Genomic DNA, 23,206 nt, shown 5'->3' with positions numbered 1-23,206 from the left:
ATTCTAAATGCTGTACTTTGATTATGCAACCTGAAGGAGCATCAGGTTTGGGGGAATTAACAATCATAATCATAGTTTATTGAGCACTTAATCTATGCATCAGAAACTATGCTAAGCATACTATGTATACTCATTAAATCTACATAATAGCTCTAGGAGAGAGAAATTATTATTCTCATTTTGTAAGTAAGAAAACGAACGCTTAGAGACATTGTATGTATAAGTGGAAGGTCAACACAAGCTAAAATATGGTGGAGCTGAGGTTCCATCTCTAGTTATCTGACTCTGGGGCCACAATCTTAACCTCTACACTATACTTTCTCCCACAAATATTAAGAATTTACTCAACTCAAATCTTAGGTCTTATTTTTTTCCCCTTTGTGTGGTTTTAACAAGCTAAGTCTTCCTAGACCTGCTCCTCTTCAGCAGTGTTTGAATGGCACCTTATAGCGTATCCCCATTCAATTTTATTGTATCAGATTTAATCCAGTATATTCTCTCTCCCATTCAGCTTCAAGTCATTGGCAAATGTAATTTGATAAGTTGCTGTTAAGAAGGAGGAGTGGAGCAAAGCCAAGGGCAGAGCTCTTTGGCAAGCCATCAGACACGTTTCTCTCCAGGTGTATTTCTGTCAAGTAATCATTGCCTAACGGGGAAATGTTAGACCTGTTACCATTCCACCAAACTAAATTAACATCCAATTTCCATTTCTCTATCTTATTGATAATTATTTCTTGAAATATATGGTGTTATGGTTAGTATCTACAGCGAAGATTCACTGATTCGTTCTAAGAAAAGTTGCCCCAGGAAGAACTGTGGAAGGAAGGCAAATGAGTATGAGGAAAGTATATATATGAGTATATGATGGCCTTGAGTGTTGACAATATTTAAGGGAAAAATCCCACTTTTGCTTCCAGGAGACATTTAAGTTACGGAAATACATAGTTTGAGGGCAAAAGATGAACAGAACTCAAACCAACAGCCTTCCTTGGGGTTGACACACACCTGTCTCATCTCATCGCAAGCTAGTGTCTCACAAGGACAGGACTCAGAACCACTGGCATTCATACGTAGGAGGACCTGTAGAAGGACCTTTGCCTTTCTCTCCATGTGCTGGAACAAGGCACTGCTGTTCCTTATGCTCTAGCATCTATATGAACACTGAGGAAAGACTGCCCACGGTCATTTCAGCCTTTTTTATGAGAGCAGAATGAGGCCCAAGGCCTGTCTCACAATGCCTGGCCCACTAGCCATGCAGAACTGTGAGCCTGCTTGATATTAATCCATTCATCAACCTCATCACTAGTCCCACAGAGGGGGGACTTGTACCCTTTGCCTCAAACATAAACAGAGGAGAGCTGGACATGCCAGGCACCCTGGCCAGAACCGCTCCCGCTCTGCTAGGACACCACTGGGAGGCCCTGCAGAGCCAGCGGGGCATTCTGGGTAATGGGATGCAAGACTCTGCAGTCCCCCCACGGGCCTCCTCAGGGTGTCTTGATTTCTGGCTCCGCAAGAGCTGAGGCAAGCAGTTTTTGAAATGGGGGGAAAAGGGTAGAGAGAAGGGGTGGAGGCTTTCTCTAGGCCAACCACAACTAACTCATTCACTCTGTCCAGCAAAACCCAGACAGTGCAATTATCTAGTTAATTCGGCCCTGAGTTGTGAGACAGACTTCCAAAATGTGAGGCCAACTCAGACTAAACAGTGGCTTCCATCCTGAGACTTCTCCCAAGCGCTAGAGGATGCATATGAGATTCCGGGGGTTGCTTATGCGACCCACCCATTGATCCAGATGGGAAAAAGACAAACAATTCAAACTCTAAGTTGGGGTTTCAGAAGGCACGTCTTCCAGGGGAAAAATGCCCAGAGGACCTGCTAATTGGTCTCCTGGCTAATTTGTCTTCTGGCTTCCCTGGAGGGGGATGGCTGGAAGTCAGGAGGACTCTCGATTAGCCTGTTTTCCAGTGTGACTGTTGTCCTCATAGACTGGCTGAGCGTCCCCAGAGCCCCAGGGTTGAGTTATTCCTAGGGCAATTGCCTCGGATGCTCCTGCTCACAAGTTTTGTACCCATAAGCTGGGCCGGGAAGGCACTGACATAAGAGGGTGAAATTAAAACAGGCCTCTGGGGTTTTCACACACGGGATGAGACGAGGCCGGCTCAGCCGACAACTCAGCATTTACCAGATGGCTTATGAAAAACTTAGATTTGTGAAGGGAGATTAAAGAGCAGTGATGTATCTCGGCCTGGAAACTGACAAACAGCCTGGAATTCGTGGAATCTATAAGTTATTATTCAGCAAATATTTGCTTCAGTTCTAGCCTGTGCCAGGCCCTATGCTCCTTAAGAGTGAGAACTAAACAGCCATCACCTCTACCCTCATGCAAATAATCCCACATCGAAATATGTGGTTAAAAGCTCAGATAAGAGCCAGGAATGAGGAGCTGGGGTGCTACAAAAGGGAACAACTGGGTCACCTGGTTGAGATCGGGGTGTGAAGGCTCAGAGAAGGAGTCTTTGTGGAAGGGATTTTAAAGTTCATACTTCTAAGAATGTAATTTGCTTTTTAAGAAAGATCGCTCTGGCGGTAGTAGAAAATATAAATTGGAAGTGGGTGAAGGGATGGAGTTGGGGGCTGCAGACTTGGAGGATTGGGTGAGAGCTGATGGTGGTAGTTCAGCCAAGGATCCAGGCAATGGGGAGGGACAGAGAGAAGGGGACAGGCGAGGAAGACATGCTCTATGGAGTCACCGGCATCTGGCCACTGAGTGGGCAGAGTGGCAGAAGGAGAGGGAGGGATCCGAGGGGCCGGGCCGGTTTCTGGCTGAGGGGCAAGGTCGATGGTGGCACTCTTTACCGAGAGAGGAAACTTGGGACCATGAGTAGGCTGGGGTCAGGGGAACATCACGTGTCCTGTGCTGGAGTCCGCCCACCTGGACTTCCCACCGTTCCACAGCCTGTCCTTCTGGCCTCCTTACGTTTGCTCATCCTGCTCCCAACTCATATGCTCTCCATGTTGCCTCCACTTGCTTACAGCACATTCATCCTTCAAGGTCCATTTCAAATACCACCCTCTCCTTGAAGTCACTTCTGACTCCCTCAATTAGCGTGGCTCTGCCAGCCATAGCGCTAAGTTTGGACCTCTCTTTCCTGGAATCCACCTGTGTGGAGGTTCTGTGAGGACGTGCCTTACCTACTTTTCTAGACCACAAGCTTTTTGGGACAGAGCCTCTGCTTCTATATCCTCATTCCCCAGTGTTAGCTAGCTAGCATAGAAGATGTTTGACAAATATTTGTTAAGTGAACTAAAATAACCTGCTCTTTGCCATGGAAAGAAAACCAGTAGACATTGGATGGACTTGAAAGCCACAGGATCAAACTGAAATTCAAGCTGTAGGTGTTTTAATACTAAGCCAACTCAAATTTGATGCTCAGAAAGGCTTTCTGTTCCTCCAACACACCAAACTCAAAGAGTGCTGAAAAAGTCCACCCTTCTGTTTTTTTTACTGCACTTTTTTGAGTTCATTGTATAGCAGGGACATTTCCTTTCTTATTAACTCTTTGCTTTTGATGATGGTGATGATAAAAGGGTAACATTTACTAAGTATTGGTATGTGCCAGGCACTGTTCTAAGTACTTTTCATGGGCTAACTCAGTTGGTCCTCAAAACCACCCTATAAAGTTGATGCTATCATTACCAATTGTAACATGGAGAAAATGAGCTGCAGAGAGCTTAAGTGTTACTTAACCAAAGTCACAGTTAGTTGGGATTTGAACCTATAATCTGGCTCCCAGGCCCATGCTCTGAACATGCTAAAGCCAAGCACAATGCTTTGCACTGGGTAGGTTTCCAACAAGCATTCACTGAATGCATGGGAGGAGCCCCGGATCTGGAAACCATATTCTGCCATTGGCTTCCTATGGAGCCTTGAGTAAGTTGTATTTCTTTCCCCCATAAAATGAGGGAACTGGATGTTGATATTAATGCTAATAATAATAGCTAATATTTGTGATTCTAATCTTTCAGGCTTTAAATAATTTAATTCTAACAATGATACAAAAAAATACAAAACAATGATAGAAGAGAAAAATGATACAAAGAGATGAGGTCACCTTCCCAATACCCAGAAAATGAGGGAAACAGGATTCAAACCCACGGTGCTCCCAGCCCAAGTAGTTCCACGCATGGGGGACCACGGCAGGGATGTGGGGAGGTGGAATAATGGAGCAGATGGACTATGGGGCTCCCCATGCCCATTCCCATGAGAGAAGACCTACTTGTCTCTATTTTGTAGAGTGGGCTCCTACTTGAGATGGTCCTTTGAAGGAAGGTTCTGCTGCTCAACAGAAAGACTGACAACCATTAGACTAAATAATTCTGGAATTTAGTGAGACTCCTAGGTATAAGCCAGAGTTTTTCCTGGTAATCTTAACTCATTATAGCCACATAAGCCTGGGGATCAAGGTTGCTCCTTGGAATGGCTCCAGCTGGAGGAAAAGGTCAGAGGAATAGAGCTAAAGACTCTGCTCCAACCTACCTGCTCCACTCGGATCTCAATCTCTCCATTCACCTTCTTTCCATGGAAATACTTGGCCCTGTGAAGGAAAGGAAGAAATCTCTGAGTAAGGATGCAGGCAGCTTTACCCTTTTCTCCCTTCTCCCAAAGGTCTTATTACCCCCAGAGGCGCATACCCAGACACATTCTCTACCAAGCTGCTTTCTCCTCCCACCATGACTGCTTGAGTTCCTCATTATTTATACGTGTTGTGTGGGAGCGGAGGAAGAGTACTGGATGGGAGGATGGGAGACTCAGGTTCTCGTTCTGCCAAGTTGTTTGACCTTCCTGAGTCTGTTTTCTCCTCTGAAAGGAAGAAATTCATACCTGCATGATATATATCTAAGGGTCATTTTAAGGATCAAATGAGATAAAGAATCCTAAATAAATCATTCAGAATTATTTCATTGAGTTACACCCTATATAGTTCATAAAGGACTTATTAAATTGATCTATCCATCTACTCATTTCTCTATTTGTCCATCTGTCCAGTGAAGCAGACCTTACCTGTTCCTTTGTCCGTCTGTCCGTCCGTCCATCCATCTATCCATCCATCCATCTACCCACCCTTCCATCGTCTTTCCTTTAAACTCCTGCTCTGTCTTCCCAGTATCAGTACGTAAGTGGCATTCCATCTGCTCATTACTCAAGGCAGAAACATAGACATCATCCTTTGTACCTCTTTCTCTTTCCCTGTCCCCATTGATTCTACATTCTAATTATTTCTCAAATCCAACCACTTGCTCCCGTTTTTTTAAAAGCACCCCAATCTTGGCCTCCTTCACCTCTCTTCTCACACAGATTCTCTTATCATACTCTACTTTTCTTTCCTAGCACTTAATACAATTACAAGGAGTAACTGTGTCTAAACCTGTGTCCCACTACACTGGAACATCACTCTATTCCCATCAGCTGCCAGAATGCTTCCCATGCAGTAGGAGCTCAATTAATATTTGTTGAATGAATAAATGATTGAAGAGATAGATTAAGAAAACACTTGTTTATTGTGCTATGAACTTTAACCTATCATCTTTCTCATTTAACACTTATAGCCACCATCAGAAGGTAGGCAGCTTTATCTCCTACAGACAAGGACACTGAGACCTAGAGAGATAAAATACTTTGCCTAAGTGGCTTGACTCCTGGTCTTCTGATTCCACACTTATGTTTTTGCTCAACCCTGAAAACTAACAGTAAATGTTGGGGTGCTCCCACAAAGCAAAAGTAACAAAAGTTTCCATTTGCTTTTTTTAATTATTGATGCAACGAACAGTTTTTAGTTACTTGCTGCGATCTGAACACTGTGTTAACATGTCCATATGCCTTTTCTGGGGCAGAGACAGTCCTTTGATCCCAATACTTATTTTCTTTTTTTCCCACAGTAAGAGAGTTTATAGATTGGTCCCAAAATTACGTACATCCCAATTCTCCACTCAGCCACATATGGCCATGAGATTGAGTTCTAATCAATTATCTGTAATCATTACATCCAAGAATGCTCTTAGTTTCTTCTTTCATTCTTTTCCCTGTGGGTATTTTTTCATCCTTTCATTTGTTAAGGAAAGAATCCTTTCTACGACTTCTCTGACCAAGCTTCAGTCGTTCCGCTTCCAAAGTCTGTCTACACGTACCTGAGGCCAGTAGAGTCCCTCCCCTTCCAACACGACCTGCATCACTGACTGATGGCTCTAATGTTAACACTCCCTTTTCCTACAATGTCCGCAGGCTTAGGTGTCAATGAGGCAGGGTTTTCATGGGACAGGAGCTGCTGGTGTGACCTGAAAGCAAGATTTGGGGTTTCTTTTTTCTCCTGGGATGGTCTTAGACAAAATAGGTTTAAAGTGAGCCTCATGCAAAGGGAAACTATTCACATAATTTGCGAATTTTACCACAAATCCTCAAAGGCAGTGTTGGCAAACTCCAGACACTGGGATAAGCCCATTCCTAATGTTTTGTGGGGTCTGGGGCAAAAGAACAAATGGAGTCCTATGCCTTATAGGCCTAATCTTTAAACATGATATATAAAACTGGCATTTAAATAAAACATGCCTGTCTTCTTTCCTTAACAAATGCAATTTCATAGTTTTCTGGAAGGGTCAGTATTTAGACTTCTCAGAATTCTTGGAGTTCTACCAGAACGTGGCAACAGGGAACTTGCTGTCTCTTGGTTCCCACTGACATCCCTAATTTTCCTTTCACCCTCCTCTCTGTCCTGCAGGTGATGGGGCTTCTTGTACAGGCTCATGGGTGGTCCAGACCACATGGCCAAGCTTTGTCTCCTCGCCCATGCCCCTATCAACAGTTGTCCCTTGGCCATACCTTGGGAGGATGGACCAGAGAACTGGCCTACACAGGCCCTGGAATTGGGCCTGGTCCCTTTGAGTAGGAAATTCTAGGATGCATGGTCCTAAGGGTGCAATTTGCAGGGCCCTACCCTGTGGTCAGGAGGGGAATAGCTGGTAAGGGCCACAGCAGGACTTAGGTCAAGGGGTCCTCTAGCTTGGGATAAGAGAAGTATTGTGTGAGCTTGGAACCTCAGGATAGTAGCTCATGAATGCAATCACTGCTGTGCTGGAAAAAGCATGGATTTAGAGTCATACAGGCTTGGGCAAAATCTTAGCTCTACTACTCACTCGCCACGTGCTCTAAGACAAGGTACTTAACCCCTCTAGGTCCTAGTCTCCTCATCTATCAAGTGGGGAGGACATCTACCAGCCAAGGCTGTGGTGAGAAAGTCACTTGATCTTCTATGTAACAGGGCAGTAGGGTGGGGTGGACTCAGGGCTGGACTGCCTGGACGCAAGCCCAGCTCAATCACTCACGTGCTTTGCCACCTTGGGTTACACATCTGGGATGTGGCGATAATCCTAGCAGCTATCACACAGGGTTGCTGTGAGGACTGAGCAAGACAAGACATGTAAAGCCCTTGGAACAGTTCCAAAGTATACAGCCAGGGCCTGATAAAGAATAGACAACCCGGAACCACTGAGTGTTTACTCTGTGCCCATGGGCACCAGGTAGTCTTACTCTCATGGAGGTTACAAAACAGAATTACTATTCACCTCACTTTGATCTGTCCCATCGGTGCACTAAGTGATGGATGATGGTGATGATAATAATAAATAGATGACATTGATATCAAAGGCCTCAAGCCCCTTCACATCCCTCCTCCTATTTGACTCTAATGTCAACCCTGAGAGGTGGTCAGGCAGGGAACAGTCCCCACGTGCTCCAGGTGGAGAAGTCCCTGTGCGAAGTCCCACATCTCTAAGTGGCTACAGCGAATTCCACCTTTTAACAGTGTTAAAAGATTTTGGAAATTCAGTCCAGCTCCTATGGGTCCTTCACGATCTGGACCCTGCTGACCCATGGCCCATTTCTCCTCTGCTTTTCCGCCTTCCACGCAGACACACTTTCTGCTATGCCTTAAACATGTCCTAGGCTTTTACCCCTCTGAGCCTTCGCACACGTGTTCTCCCCGATTAGGATAGCTTTCTGCTCTTCTCTGCATGGCTGCCTCTTTCTATCAAGTTTTCCTTGAAAGCACGCCCCCCGCCCCCCCCCCCCCCCAACGAGGCTGGGCCAGGTGTCCTTCCTCTGGGCTCCCAGAGCGTGCTGTACTCAACCATTACAATGGATATCGCTCTATGTTGTAATTATATATTTTTGCCCCCTCTCCCATACGCTTGGTCTGTGAGAGCCTGGAAACCCGAAACTGCGTCTTAATGCTTACTGAATCTCCGGTATCCGGCACGAAGTGTCAGGGCACAAGGCACATGTTTAACAAATGCTTGCTGACTAGGTAAATGAATGTCTCCCAGGGCCAGGCCCCAGGGTATCCCGCCCTCTAGACACATTGCTGCCATCTCCTGGTACACCGGTGTGATACACTTGCAAATCTACACCAACTAAGATGTGGGGTCAGATCTGTGCAGCGTCCAACCTGCGCAACAGGCAGCCCTCGACTTGCTTCTAACCTGGAACCCAGAGCACTCAGTGCACTGCCAATACCACCCACGTCGCTCTGGCCTTCAAAGGCCTCACCTTCCCAGGAGGAACGCTTGTTTTGCCCATCTCTCGCGTTTTTACTGCAGGGCCTGGCAGACAGACGCAGGCTGAAGCTGAGGGTCAGGCGGTCCGTCCCCCTGCCTGGCTGGGAGTCAGAAGTCTGTCTCCTGACAGGCCACACAGACTGCTGCCTCCTTGCCGGGGGCTCATTCAGGCCTGAGCCGCCTCTGAACAGCTCTGTCTGGCAGAAGGAAAGGTAGGGCTGGTTTGGAATTCTAGATGCCTTGGGGGCTGGGCTTGCTGCCTCTGTCATTGCCTGGCTGTTTGACCTCAGGTAAAAACGGACGGTCCCACTGTGCTGAGGACTCTGTCTCCCTAGTGCAGATCTCTTCCTGATGCCCTCATGACGAGCTCCCCGAATATCCTGGTTAATCAGTCAAGTCCTTGGCCTTGGGAAGGAGCTGGGGGCAGCTCTTGATTCTACCGAGTTTCCATCTCTGTGGGAGGTCTCACATTTTACTGCCACATCAGAGGCACCAGGAAGGAGAATATTATAAAGCCAGCGCCGCCTGGGGTGGGAAATCTCTATCTGGGGAGGCGGGATGTGGTATGAGAGAAAGATTCATGAGGAGAGGGTACCTAGCCATTCTTGGCTGCGGCAGGGGCAGAAGGAAGAGGGCAGTTAGCACAGACAGGATCCACCCGTGTCCAAGCAGCACCCTCCCGGGGAGGAGGGGTCAGGCGCAGCCATCTTCCCGCAGGTCACCGCTGTTGGGGGAGGGGCAGGAGAGCAGGGATGCAGGAATTCAGTTCCATTGAGATACTTGCATGTTTCTAATGCCACACATCGGTTGCTCATTTGTAGCCTTGACAGAAGGGGAGACAGATGACGGACCACGCAGGAGACCACTGAAGGTAGATACACACATGGCTTTCCCAGTTTGCAAGACAGGGAGAGTCACGTGGTAGTTTGGCTGAATGGAGATGCAGCCAAAGCAGGAGCTTTGAACACAGGTCCAGTTCAGAGATCCAACTCTAGCGCCATGATTTACTCCCAGAATAGCTAACCCTCTTGGTCCCTTCCCACTGCCAGAGGGGACTCTCCAATGATGGGGCAGCCTCGCCATATCTCCTCTTAATTGGGGGGCTCCAGTGGGTTAGGAAACGGAGGGGCTCTCTGAGGGTAACAGGCTCCTTGCACCTGTACAGGGACCTACAAGGAACAGAGACTTACTGGGCCCCAAGCCACAGGATGTGACAAACATCCCCTCATTGGCTTCTGACGACAACAGGGACGAAGATTTTTGTGGACAGGTTGGGTCACAGCTCACATCATCTGTTCACTCCCTAATTTGATCCCTGTTTACTGAGGCTTGCATGGACTGGGCATCCTACTAGGCATGAAGGGAAAGGCTGATACGGTTTCTGCTCTTGTGGTGCTAACATGCTCTTGGGAAAGTTGTAAAACTAAGCAGGTAAAAAAGAAATGATGAGTACTGTGAATAAAATGCACCGAGTGGTAGAAAATACATGTGGGGAGCAGGGGAGAGCTGACTTAGGCTGCCAGGGAAGGCTTCTTTGGAAGACACTTAACACACTTTTATTGACCACCTACTATATGCCAGAGCCTGCAGGCTCTAAGGCAACAAGGTTGAAGGCAGCATAACCAGAGGGAGAGACACGGGGTGTTAGCCCAAAGGTTCAGGTCCATGCACAGAAGGGGATCTCAATCCAATCTGAGAACCAAGGGCCGCTTCCCTGGTGAGTGACCAGTTCAGTCCTCACTTCGTCTAATGTATGGTACCAATTCTTTGCCAGGGCAAAGGGCTTTAAAGATGAATGTAAGAGGATATGATTGTGTGTGTGTGTGTGTGTGTGTGTGTAAACAGAAAAGGGGAAATGAGCTGGGCAGATGCTGTGGGCACACGGGGAGGGTGATGAATTTTCCTGGCGCATGTCCCTAAATGTGCAGGAAAATGAGTGACAGGCATGGAGCAGAAGGTCTAGATCTGAGCTGGCACCTCTGGCACTGGCTGCATGACTCTGGAGGAGCGTCTCCTTCTTCATCTGTAGAACGGGGATAGGAAAATCAGCTCATAGGGCCATCGTGAAGATTCCACGAGGATGCAGCTTTGAAGGCCAGATGGCAGCGTGCTGCTCACCGTGGGCTGTTAAGATAGGACTTTCCCTCTCCAGGTAAAAGGGGTCCGTGGGCACTGTCGGCATTAGAAACGGACCTCGGTCCTGTTCAGCTCTGCTATTTATCTCCTAGTGCTGCCTCAGACACAGCTCCCGAGTCACAGTTCCATTTGTAAAAATTAGAACATTACGAAGTCTGCCACAGGGCCTCCCTGAATGACATCCCTGACACATGGCAGGTGCCTCATGTTCATTTCTTTCCCTCCTGTCCTTCAACAGCACAGGCAGAGAGGGCTGAGGTCAGCTGCGTGTGTCCTCGGGGAGTGACGTGCCATTTTCTCTCTCCAAGAGGAAGAAGGTGGCAGTATCTTCCTTACTCTGAAAACAATTCCTGCTTCATGTCTAGCACGATGGAAGCCTGCCCTGGCTGCTCCCTGGCACAGGCCTTTTGGGTAAACAAAGTCATCAGTCGTCCACTTACTGTGACTGCAGAGATGGGCTAGAACGTCACCCGCCAGTCCCTAGCCCTCTCCTTTCTGATGACACAATACTGGGTCTCCCTCACTTCTACTATCTGAAAGTCCACAACTTTTCATTCCATCAAATGGGTTTACATTTAGAAGGTTAAACTGTTCCCTCAGCAAACATTTAATGAACTTTCTACTAAGAGCCCAACCAGGAGACGTTCCCACGAGAAAGGTAACACACTAGGTAATTCATACTAAGGTGCAAGTGACTGATACACAATCATTCTAGAGAAAGGGTATAGATGGTACGCAGAGGATGAGAAGATGAGGACCATGAGCATGTCAAGTGCACAGGAGAAGACTGAGAAGACCTATTTTCCCTCCCTCCCTCTCTCCACTTTTCCATCCATCTACACATCCATCCATCCTTGGTCTACGACATGCTCGGTCCCTAGGAATTGCACTGAACAAAACAGCCTCTCCGCCGCCAGGAGGCAGGCCTAGAAGAGGCGCTAGAATGCACATTTGCCCTGACTGTTGTCTTCTTCGTCAGAAGCTGTCAACTGGGAAACCTCATGGAGTCCACAGCCCTGTTTTCATTGGACGAAAACTGTAGATTTCAATTTTGAAATAAAAAATTCATGTAAAAAACTCAGACTCCTGGCTTCCTCGGAAAGCCAACAATGGCGACATCAGGCCCTCGTTCCCCGATGGTAGAAATCTGCCGAGTGGACCCCAGCTGCTGCCCCCAGAGGGGACACCAACTCTCACGTCCAGCGCCGCCCCCACCGCCCCGTCACCTCGCTGAAGCTGAGACGGAGGGGCAGATACGCTTTTCACAGGGCTCGCGCTGCTGCTGTCCCTGCGGCAGGGAGACACTTCTCTGCGCCTCCCCCTTCTCCTACCACCTGTCGCTTCACTCACCGACCGGCTCGTAGCCTGGGAGCAGCTGCGCAGGCAACCCCTAATTTAACTAATTCCACGCTGAAGATGGCAATTAGCTCAGCGCAAATCTTCAGGAAACACGCGCCCCTCCTCCCCCCGCCCCTCCTGCAAACCCAGGGTGGGCGGTGAGGGCAACGGACCCGAAGCGCCATCCCCTCGCCTGCCATCACAGCCAGCCCCCGTCCTGCTGAGGAGGCACGTCCCAGGCAGGCTTCCACAGGCCCCAGAGAAGCTCCGCTTCATAATGAGGCTGGCATCTGCCCAGGGACCTGCATCCCCCAGGGCAAGGCTGTACCCGGGCGGGGTGAAATCTGGAGGAATGGGAGCCGCTATGACTAAGAAAGCCCAGGGCCGGTGAGGGTCTCCTTCAAACGAAGGTCACTCAGAGGTCCTGGGTGAGAAAACCCTGTTCTGGAGGAGGAGGAAAGACGCACAAGGTAAATTTTTGAACTCGTCAGAGGAAAATCAAGGCAAGAGCAGGAAAAGTGACAAGACACAAGGTCAGAGGGGGACAAAATGAAAAGTTTCAGGCCTGAGAATCCTCTAAGGGCCGACCCCTTTATCGTCCGAGCCTCTTCTGCATTACTCCTACCAAATGGCCAGCCCAGCTGCACTTGAACACCTGCACGTGACGGGGAGCTCACTCCTTCACCAGGCAGTCCACTTGACCTTTGGCTGACTCTCCCATTCTGTATCTTCAGCTGAAATAGGTCTCCCTGTTTGTGGGCCACATTGGTCCCAGTTCTATGGATAGGGAGCTGCATGAAACAAGTCCTCTACCTTGACTGTTTCTAACCTTGGCTGGCTCTATATTATTTTTAAAAATATGGTTTCCCAAGCCCCACGCTCGGTATTCTGGTTCAGTGGATCTAGTGGGACATCTCATCCATTCCGACTTCTAGTAACAGCACTTCCGTTGCCTTTGCACCAATGGAACCAAGCCAAGCCTTGGGGGGACGATTTGAAGCACACGTGGAGCTGGCCAGGTTGCTTCCTCCCCTGGAATTTGATTTTTGAGCAGAGAGGCACCAGGCTGGAAGGAAACCAGGTGACTTCTCCAGAGATTGTCCACAAGGCCGTGCCTCCTAGATCCTGACCTCTCTGAGACTTAGAGCTTCATATTTTCTTTTGATTCTATGAGCCACCCACATATTTCCAGTAAATCCTCACTTTGCCAGAGTCGGCCAAAGTCTATTTCTTTTTCTCACAAACAACGCTGTCCAATACAGAAGGTGCCTGGGAGTCTGAATGCCATTCTGATGGGAGCACTCTTTTGGGGACCATGATCTTAGTCCAGCATCATTGTTTGGCTCATGAGGAAACTGAGGCTGAGAGGAAACTGGCTGCATTGAGATCCCATTGCATCAGCAGGGAAGGGAGAAATTAGGAAGAAACAGGACCCATCAGATCTCTCCCCATATTCCCTTCTGCTCAGAGACATTTCCCCCAGATTTTCTAGCCCGTTTCAGAGGGTGAAGACTCTATCAGGGTGGGAGAGACAACTCTTCACTGTTTTTCCCTCCCCCCCCTCCCCCTGCAGAGCTGGGGTAGGAAGCAGCTAGGGCACCAGGCCTCTGGATTGGATGGCTCAAAGACCTCACGGAGAGAGGTCAGCACTTGAAAAATTCCTCAAGTCAAAGGGCTTGGGGCTTGGGTGCCACACAAGGCCCGCACTGTGTGCGCACATTGTCTGCCTGATAAAAGGGGCTGGGCCTGGGAAAAAGGGAGCCTGTCTCCAGGCAACTGGGCAGGCTGCTGGGGAATGCCCAGGGTCCCTCCCCACCCCCAGGCACCAGGGCCAGGCCTAGCAGGGGGGCGGGGCAGGGGATGCCCAGGGTGGCAGGGATGAGTCCAGAAGTCCTGTGTGTGGCACTGCACGACCCGAGAAGGAAGGTGACTCCAGGCCTTCCCCAGCTCCCTCTCCCCCATGCTCCTGCATCTGCCTACAGGAAACAGAGGGCTGTTCTTGTCCAAGGAGAGTCTTAGGGGTAGCAAACCGGTGCAGGGAGGCGTAAGGATTCTGTTCCCTGGAGCCGACTGGCTTCAACAGAGAGGTGTGTGTCTCAGCTGGGAGCCCTCTCACCAACTCCGGGAGGAGGGGGCCAACTCCAGCCCCCATAGTCTCATCTTCAGGGTAGTGTCTGCCAGCCTCCCAACACCCAGACACCCATCCTCCAGGGCTTCTGGAAAACGGCCCTGAAGCACATCCAGCTGAACTGAGAAGCATGCCAAGTGGCTTCCTTCTGCCTGGCTCCCAATGCTCTTATATTCACCCGCAATTAGTAATTGCAATTAATTGTTAATAACAGTTGCCATTTCAGCACCTGCTGCAACAAGCTAAGCCCTGCCCCAGTCCCACCCATGCCATCACCGCTACTCTTTTCAATAACCCTTCACAAAAGACACGGCATGACCCTGCCTACAGCTAAGGAATTTCGAGGTCTGGAGGTCAGACCTGCCGAAGGTCACTAAGTGAGAGGCAGGATGGGGACCCAGGCAGTCTGCCTCCTGGCGGGCAGCTGTTTTGCTCCCTCCTTGCTGGTGACTGACAGCCCTCAGTCTCATCAAAAGCAGAAAAAGCTGCTCTCTGAAAATGGGGTCATTTGCGGGGCCTGGCTTGGCTCCCCAACCAGGAACTGAGGAAACCCAAAGGCCAGGCTCTCACTGGGCCTGAGTGAGCAGGACTGGGCACTGTCTTTCAATGCCATCCCCGTAAATAGGGGGGCCAGATAAAATACAGGACGGCCAGTTGAATTCGAATTCCGGATAAACAACAAATAATTTTATAGTCTGCACCGAATATTGTATGGGATATACTTACACTACTTCATTGTTTTTCTAAGTATTAACTGGGCATTCTATAGTTTTATTTGCTAAATATGGCAACTCTACCCCCAAGCCTCTGCTGGTGACTCCAGCTCTGAATTCAAACCCTCTGCAGGTGGCAGAGTGAGAAGCAGACTGTCCTGGTCACCATGGGGCCAATTAGATGCCCTAGAAGGCTTCCAGGTGGTGCCAAGATGCCCTTCATTCCCCATGCCCCCGAGGAGGAGGCTGGAGCCTTCGGGTTATCAGCTGGGTGAGGGGGAGGACGGGAAGCCTCAGGGATAGCAGGAATGGATACATCAGGCAAGGTCCCCGAATTCCAGAGCAGCTGAGCTTTCTGTTCTCTGAGAAAGACTCTCCCTCAGGGCGTTCTCAGTCCTGAGCTTCCCTGGAATGCATCGAGAGCACCCACTTCTTCATGCAGCCAGGCTCCGAGGACATGGTGGTGACACAAGGGAGGTATAAGCTCTGCCCCTCGGAGTTTAAATGTCCCAGTGCAAGGCTGTGTCACAGGTGAATGAACCGGACACATCGAAAGACACCTGTGAGGGAGAGGAGCAAAGTGCTGTCCCTGGAGCCTCAGAGCATCCCCGGGAGCTCAGTGATGTATGGTGATGGCGGTGGCGTTATGATTTCCACTTTACAGATCAGGAGACTGAGGCACAAAAAGGTGAAGCAGCTTGGCTGAGACCAAGAGTAGGTGAGTGGCAGGGCTGGGACTTCAACCCCAACCTGCCCCCTGCGAGCCCTGAGTCTTCTGCATTCTATCTTCTTTCCCATTTGAACTCTCTTGGGAAACGTGTCTGATGTGGGTTAGGAGGTCGCATCTTTAACATCAAAGCACAGGGAAAAAGGAACAGAGAGACACTGTCATGCTTCCTTGGTGATTTATAAAGAGGAAGTAGTCCCAGGGCAATTTCTACAAAGGGGCCAGTTTCCAAACCTGAGTTCCTGAGTGTCTGGATGGCTACAGGCACCCCCTTGGCCCTGGCCCTTTAACATCCTGGGACGGGCTCTGGGAGGGGGGGGCTGCCTGGCTGGAGGGTGAGGTCACCAGGATCCTGTGCGTGGCCGCTGGCTGTACCAAAGTGTCTTGGAACTTGGCCCCTCCCAGATGTCAGGTGCCAGGTGCTGGTGTACGCAGGTGTGTGGGGCTTCGTGTGCCAATGTCCTCTCAGGCAGCACAGTGTCTGTGCTCAGGCGAGAGTGGGAACAATGACAAGAGAAAGGGGCTGTCCAGGACGTTCTGAGCTGGGTCCCATATGCCACAGTTTTCCTCATTTATAAAATGAGAACAGTGACCGTACTCCTTACAGTCGTTGGGAGGGTGAAATCAGAGAATCGATGAGAAGCATCTGGCACAGTGCTGGTCATGGGAAGGGCACAAACGTTTGTCACATGACAGCGATGAAGGCAGGACACCATCCTCAGGGAGCCCATGTTTATTCTTCTGTGTGGCCATTCACTTCTCAGCTGAGGCTTTCGGCATCTACCCCGTGCCAAACCCCAGAGCCCTGAGTGGGGGTCAGCAGGGGATGCGGCGCCATCAGAAATACCAGCTAGGAAGTTAGTCCCCTTCGAGCACCAGACTAGCCACTCTCCTGTCTCAGTTCCTGGAGCAGGTGTGTGCTCTCTCTGTGCTCCACTTCTTCACCTGTAAAATTCCCTCCCCACCCACCCCCGGAAATGCTGAGCAGAGGGGTGCCAGCAAATGCTTAACCACCGGCTCTGCAGGGAGACCTGAAAGCCCCGGTTTGTAGTATTTGCCATTTTCTGTGGTGTAAAACACTCTCAAGCCCTGGCTGCTGTGGCTCAGTGGATTGAGCGTCAGCCTGTGAGCCAATTGTTGCTGGTTCGATTCCCCGTCAGGGTACATGACTAGGTTGCACATCAGGTCCTCAGTTGGGGCACGAGTGAGAGGCAACCACACAGTGATGTTTCTCTCCCTCTCTTTCTCCTTTCCCCTCTCTCTAAAAATAAATAAATAAACAAACAAATAAATAAATTTAAAAAAAAAAACAAAACCAAAACACTCTTACTGGGGCCTTCCTGTTGGATTGAGTAGGAGGTGGGAGCGAGAAAAGGGGGATTTAAGAATGCCACCAAGGTCACCCCTTGGCTTCACAGTCATACCTTTACTCATCGTTACCAATAACTCATCCCCTCCCAGATCCCTCATTCAATAAACAGACATTCCCTAATGATACAAGACGTCATCTGGAGTAGGTGGGTGGGTGGGTGGTGGTGGTGGTGGTGACACAAATGACCATATGATGTGACACTTCTGGGTGAACCTAGAAATGCACAAGTGTAGCCTGTCTGTAGGCTGGAAGGATGGTGCTTTAGGGGTGTTTCAAACTAAGAATCTTCTTTTCATTTCCTCCCCAACCAATAAAACAGGAAAAAAAAAAGAAATCATAGGGAAGGGTGGAGAAAAAAGGGTAAGTAACAATAGTTCATTGTTAAAAAGGAATAGCAGACATTCTAGGAACAAAGCCACTGGTGAGGTAAGAGGAGAAAAGAGTTCCAGAGGCCCTGGAGAGAGGGGGTGCAGGGGCACAGGCTTAGCTGCTTCCATGTCCCCCTCACCCGAACACCCCCTTTGCCAACTCCACCCAGGCTCCTGGTTATGAGCAAATTTTTTTTTTTTTTTTTTGGTCATGATCATTGTTTTTGATTTCGAAAATCAAAGCTGAAGTTTTGGTACATTCTGTGGGCAACAGTAAAATTTTTGCCTATTTTTTAAACAATCTCAAACATCTGCCTTACAGTTGCTCTAGCACACTGGAAGATCAAGAGCCAAGATTTTATACACAGGTAACTAAAAACAGGAACTCCTCAACGGTGTGCACTAAACTGCTGACTCGTAAGGTAAGGTGAATCTCAGGTCCCATTATGCCCATTAAAAGTTACCCTCGTTGGACTGGGGTGGGGCAATGACAGATGCTAACTGAACACTTACTTTGTGTTGAGCACCAGGGATATAAAGAATAACATACTGGCCTTGTTCTTGCAGAAGAGACAGCCCCAAACAGCCAATTATAACACAATGGGATGGGTGCGGTAATGGCACAATGAGATGTGTTAAGTTAGGTAGAGAGGTGGTTGTTGGCACTGATGGCGGGGCGGGGTGTGTGTGTGTGTGTCCAGGAAGACTTCATGGACGGAGTGACACCTGACCTGGCTTTTAAGGATGAAAGAAAATTGGCAAAGTGAACAAGATAGAGAAGCCTATTTCAGGTAGCAGGGAACAGAATATGCTAAGGCAAAAAAACACACACATACAAAAACAAAACAAAAAACCCCAATGTTTGAGAAGCATGTGTTGTTTGCTATTTCCTTGGAATAAGCGACAAGGCAGGAAGTGGAATTGCATAACTAGAGGGAGGGCAGACATGCTTAGGACTTTGAATTTGAACTTAAGGGCAATGATGCATCATCATAGGATTATAAAAGGGGGCATGGGAGCTCACTGACCACATGTGTGTTTCAGAGAGAACACCCCTTGGTGGTAACATGGGAGGTAACAAGGTGAGGCCTGAGACTCGTGAAGCTGCTGGAAAATTCTGGGTAAGAATAAGCCGAGTGAGAGTAGGGCTGAAGAACACTGAGCCTGAGATCCATGTATCTTATTTCTCCTCTTGTGGTTTTCAAGACTGACTGATCTGCCTTTATCCCAAAGGACAGCACCAACTTTAGTTCAGACTTACTACTGAGCCTGACCTTGGGGGGCAGGGGGTGGGTGCTGGTCCAAAGCTTTCCAAAACACCCCTGCCCTAGCCGGGCTTACCGTCAAGGGACATTCCAGAGCAGTGGGATCTTAAAGTGCTGAGCCATGAGCCCTTCTTCCCAATAAGGCCCTCAGTGTCTACTCAGAAGATGAAAAGTCCTTTTCCCCAGGTCACTGACCAGGTATCAGAGAGTCCTTGGGGCCCAGGCTGGTTCACAGTCTGGGAGCTGGTCTCTGCCGGGAGGGAAAATGTGGGGGGTCCTTGCAACTCCCTCGCCTGCAGGGAAACCCGACTGCAGGAAGGCCCTGGATGGGGACAGGAAAGACGGAGGACCTGGGGCTGAGAAGGGAGAAAAGGGAGCAGCATTGTTCCTGGTGGGTTCCCCCTGGGTGCAGACAGGGGATCATCTCCCCCCTCATTATCATCTCAAAGGGGGAAGAAAGGGGCTGTGTGAGCTGGCTTTCCCCCTTTAACAACTTCTTCTTCTCAGAGACAATCAGTCCCACAATGCAGGAGAGGCTGGGCAGGGGCCTGACAAAGGCAGCCGGGGCTCTGCCAAAGCTGCCCAGGGACAGTGGGGCTGGCCTGCCACCTGCTGGCCTCTCCTGGAAGTGGGCATAAGAATCTGCAGGAAAAGATCAGGATTCTGAGATGCCAGCATCAATTTGGAGAAAGTTGGGAATGTACTGAAATTACGAGAGGTTAGGAAGTTTGCAAAGAATGTAAAATGGAGTTCTAAATAAGAAACGGATGTGTCTGTGGGCAGGAAGTTTCTGTCACAAACATTCAATGAATGCAGAGCGAACGTCCAGGTGAGTGAATGAGTCTCAGCTTCTTACGTCTCCCCATTTTTAGCCAGTGAGGGGCAAGCAAAAGATGGCTGTTCTCAAGACCTGATTAAAATGTGGGGATAGGAACATGACTGAAATACACTGGGAGAAATTCCTTTAGCCAAAACTGTGTCCCCCACCAGGGAGCATAGCCTAAAATGCACGCATTGGTCATGCTGTGCGTTACAAAGATTGAAGACCAGAGTCAAAATATAAAGGTTACTTGACTGAAGTCATTCATTGCATTTCAACCTCACTGACTGTGCCGTTACACTATGCTACACATCATGTGGGCACCAAGAGGACAGAGGTCAATAAGACCGGGCTTTGTCACCCAGGAGCTAGCAGGGAAGAGTGACCAGCAGAAAAGCCCAGCGCACTGAGGGAAACACTCATCCACTCTGCCCAATACGGGCATGAAGAGCTTAAACAGGCAAATGTAGGCAGGCCTGCTGTCAAAAATGATGAATGTTGCACAGAAGGTCACAATGGTCTGTGTGGTAATAATATACACTTACTGTCTACCAGTGCTTTTATATTAACTCAGATTTTAATCCTATTTATATTTATGAACTCTACAAGGTAGGTATTATTATTATTCCTATTTGGGTATAGTAACCTGCAAATGTCATACGGATACAATGGGGATTTGGATTTGAACACATGGAGCCTAGCTCTGAAGTCTGTGTGCTTAACCACTGCACCATGCTGTCATTTATGAACTCAGCCTCCATAGAGGAAGTAACTTTCCTGACAAATAGGTTTTTAAGTACCTACCCATCACTGAATCATGGCAAACCCTGACCAAGCCAGGGACAACACAGTCGCAAAGAACACTCAAAATCAAGGTCAAGTACTGGGTTAGAGAAAAACAGAGGACTGCCAAAGACCACACAGGCATTCTGGTAACTTGGTGGACTGCCAGCAGGATTGCCCAGGCAAGAGTACCTGGAGGCAACATCTCGGCAGAAACCATCCCCTAAGCTCAGAACCCAAAGACAGTGCTTTACATAAACACACGAGCAGAGAGGAACGAGGCTTCACGATAAGAACCCTTAAGCACGCAGACAGTGCAGACGTGATCAGAACAGAGGTCATGCACATGACCACACCGGTGAAGATGAAGTGATTTCTTGGCAGGAAAGTAAAGACTGACATCTGAACCTGTTAAAGATGCTTTAATGGTGACTGTATTGAACCTACATTATAAATTATAAATATCTCCCGCTCAATCATTCCCAACCTGAGTTAACGTCTCAAAACATGAATGTAAGTGCACACATGCCTGTTACTGTGGAATAACAGTGCCTCTGGCGCGCTGAGTGAACTGGATGCATTAATTCGTTGAATACGTACTTACTGGGTGCCTACTATATGGCAGCCTTTGGAGACCCAGGCATGTCACCTTGCTCGCCGGCCCCTATGGCCACCCATGGGTCGACTGTCAGACTGGCCCTGGGGGGGAGCTGCCATGTCTCCACACTTGAGCTCACTTCCTGGACTGCAGATTCTATGTCTCCAGCTGGACTAGCGATATTGATCACCTGTCTCTGCCAAAAGTGTGGAGTAGAGACTTACATTCTCCAACGGCAGCTCCAGGTGAGAAGGGCCTGTTCGCCGCTTACCTGAGCACCCAAGGCTGTGTCCTGCACTTCCTTGGTGCTCAGTAACTACCTGTGGAACGACCCCTGAGATGACTTGGATACACCCGTCAGTTCTCTGCCCCGGGGAGTGTGCCATGAAAAGAGGCTGCAAAGCATGCCACTTCTATCAACCGTTGGTGTTAAGAGGCCAGACTACCAGTACATGTAAGAGCTGTGGACCTGCGCTGGCCTCTTTTAACCTCACAAAAACCTCCTTTTAGGGGGTGGGGGTGATGCATGAGGCTGAAAGAGGTTAAGCAACCATTTCAGATATTAAAAAGTTCCTGCTTTTGGAAAGGTAAGATGGTGCATATACCATATGTTATATATTATATAACACGTCCCGTTGGCTCTGGGCAGCACGCCATATCAAATGCATTAAATGTCTGCAGCAGCCCTGGCCAGGTAGCTCAGTTCATTGGAGCATCGTCCTGTATACCAGTAGGTTGTGGGTTTAATCCCCAGTCAGGACACACACCTAGGTTGTGGGTTCAATCCCCAGTTAGGGCATGTAAGGGAGGCAACTGATCATGTTTCAATGGTTCTCTCTCTCCAGCCCCCACCCCCACGCCGCCTTCTCTCTCTCAAATCAATAAACATATCCTTGAGTGAGGATTAAAAAAAAGAAGACGTTTGTGGCAAATCATATGACCAAGCATAGTAAGTGTTATAATGAAGACAATTATGGTCTCACTTTCCTTTAAATCAGGCTTGGCTGTCAAATGGATTATAACATTATTTAGTTTTTAGAGCCTCTGGGATTTGCAGGTGATGGAGTATGGACCTATATATGTATAGCCCAGAGACAAAGCAGGTGCCACGCACCTGGTACGCTGTCACCACATGGCAGTTGTTAGTTTCCCCCCGCCAGCCAGTCTCCGTACCACCCAGCCTCCCATAGGCCCACAAGAGCAAGATGAGTCCCATCTCCTCTCCTGCCCCCAGCTGGGTGGGCCTGTAGGTCCCGCTTACCAGTCTGTGTGGGCATCATCGATCACCAACAGGATCCTGGGCCTTTGAACAACAGGTGTGGAGGGCCCCGGAGGCTCCATCAGCCCCGAGGGCACCTGCGAAGTTTGCTTCATGGCACTGGAGAAGGAACTAAACAGGCTGGATCCCGGAGAGGAGAAGGAGGCTGCCAGGGGCTGGGGGTGCCTCCGCTCCATGGCTGGGGAAGCAGGCGAGCTGGTGGAGGTGTCTGGACGCTGCAGGTCGGTCATGTAGCCATTGGGCAGGTTGGCCACGAAGCTGCTGTCTGAGAGGCGCCGCCGGAGGAAATTCATGGCTGTGGGTGGGTGAGATGGCTTGTGCTTCCTCAGACTGGTCTTAGGTGAGGCCCAGAACACCAGGCTGCCAGGAGATGGAGTAGTGGGGTCTTGGAACAGAAGAGCCTGGGGGATCCTGCCCAAGTCGGCTTCAGCTGCCTCTGTTTACCTGTGGCAATGAATCAACACACACATGAGTGGAAACAACCTTCACCCCTTAGGAGCAAACAGATAAGGCACCTTCCCGCCCCGATGCCGGGGGCAGCGTAAAGTGGGACATCCTTTTTTTAAAAAAATAATTAATTTATTTTTTGGGGGGGACCCCCACTCTGTAACAATTTCCCCCTCTCAGACTTAAGACCCTTTATAACCTTATAAAGGACAATGGGTGAAGGTCTCAATCCTTTTGAGAAGGAACTTGGCAACGTGTAATTAGTGCACACCCCTTTAACCTACAGTTTCCACTTCCTAGACTTCTAGCCCAAGCACGAAATCTCAGTTCCAGATAGAGCGTCCTGCACAAATGTGTTTACCACAGCATTATCTGCACTGGCAAAATGCTGCACGTCATGTTCAATTACACAGGGTGACTGAATACATACACCACAGCACAATCACTCGGCGAAGCCTTTTGTGGCTATTTTAAAAGGGTACATAAAAAGGGATTTTAGTAGCAAAACTAAAAAGATCAAGATACAAGATTATAGGTATAGAATGACTACAACCACATAAAGTTTCAGATAACACAATGGAAAGAAAATACATCAGAATGTTAACAGTGGTTATATTTGGGTCA

The 23,206-nt window shown here is 48.9% G+C and overlaps 1 protein-coding gene across 1 annotated transcript in view; it reads right to left on the bottom strand.

The window, feature by feature from the left end:
- SYN3 (synapsin III) overlaps positions 1 to 22,571 on the bottom strand; it is a 364,472-nt gene extending 341,901 nt beyond the window's left edge. Inside the window, exons 1-2 of the mRNA XM_090272551.1 lie at positions 22,118 to 22,571; positions 4,539 to 4,596 (exon numbers count right to left, since the gene is read on the bottom strand). Coding sequence (XP_090128677.1) covers positions 4,539 to 4,596; positions 22,118 to 22,428 — 369 coding nt within the window. The 5' untranslated portion in view covers positions 22,429 to 22,571. The remainder of the gene's footprint in view (positions 1 to 4,538; positions 4,597 to 22,117) is intronic.
- Positions 22,572 to 23,206: the final 635 nt, after the last annotated feature.

The sequence above is a fragment of the Furipterus horrens genome, unplaced genomic scaffold, assembly GCF_987537825.1.
Source record: "Furipterus horrens unplaced genomic scaffold, mFurHor1.1.pri manual_scaffold_4, whole genome shotgun sequence".
Taxonomy (NCBI): Eukaryota; Metazoa; Chordata; class Mammalia; order Chiroptera; family Furipteridae; genus Furipterus; species Furipterus horrens.
Note: the sequence above shows the minus strand (reverse complement) of the source record. Positions and strands in the feature narration are given on the sequence as shown.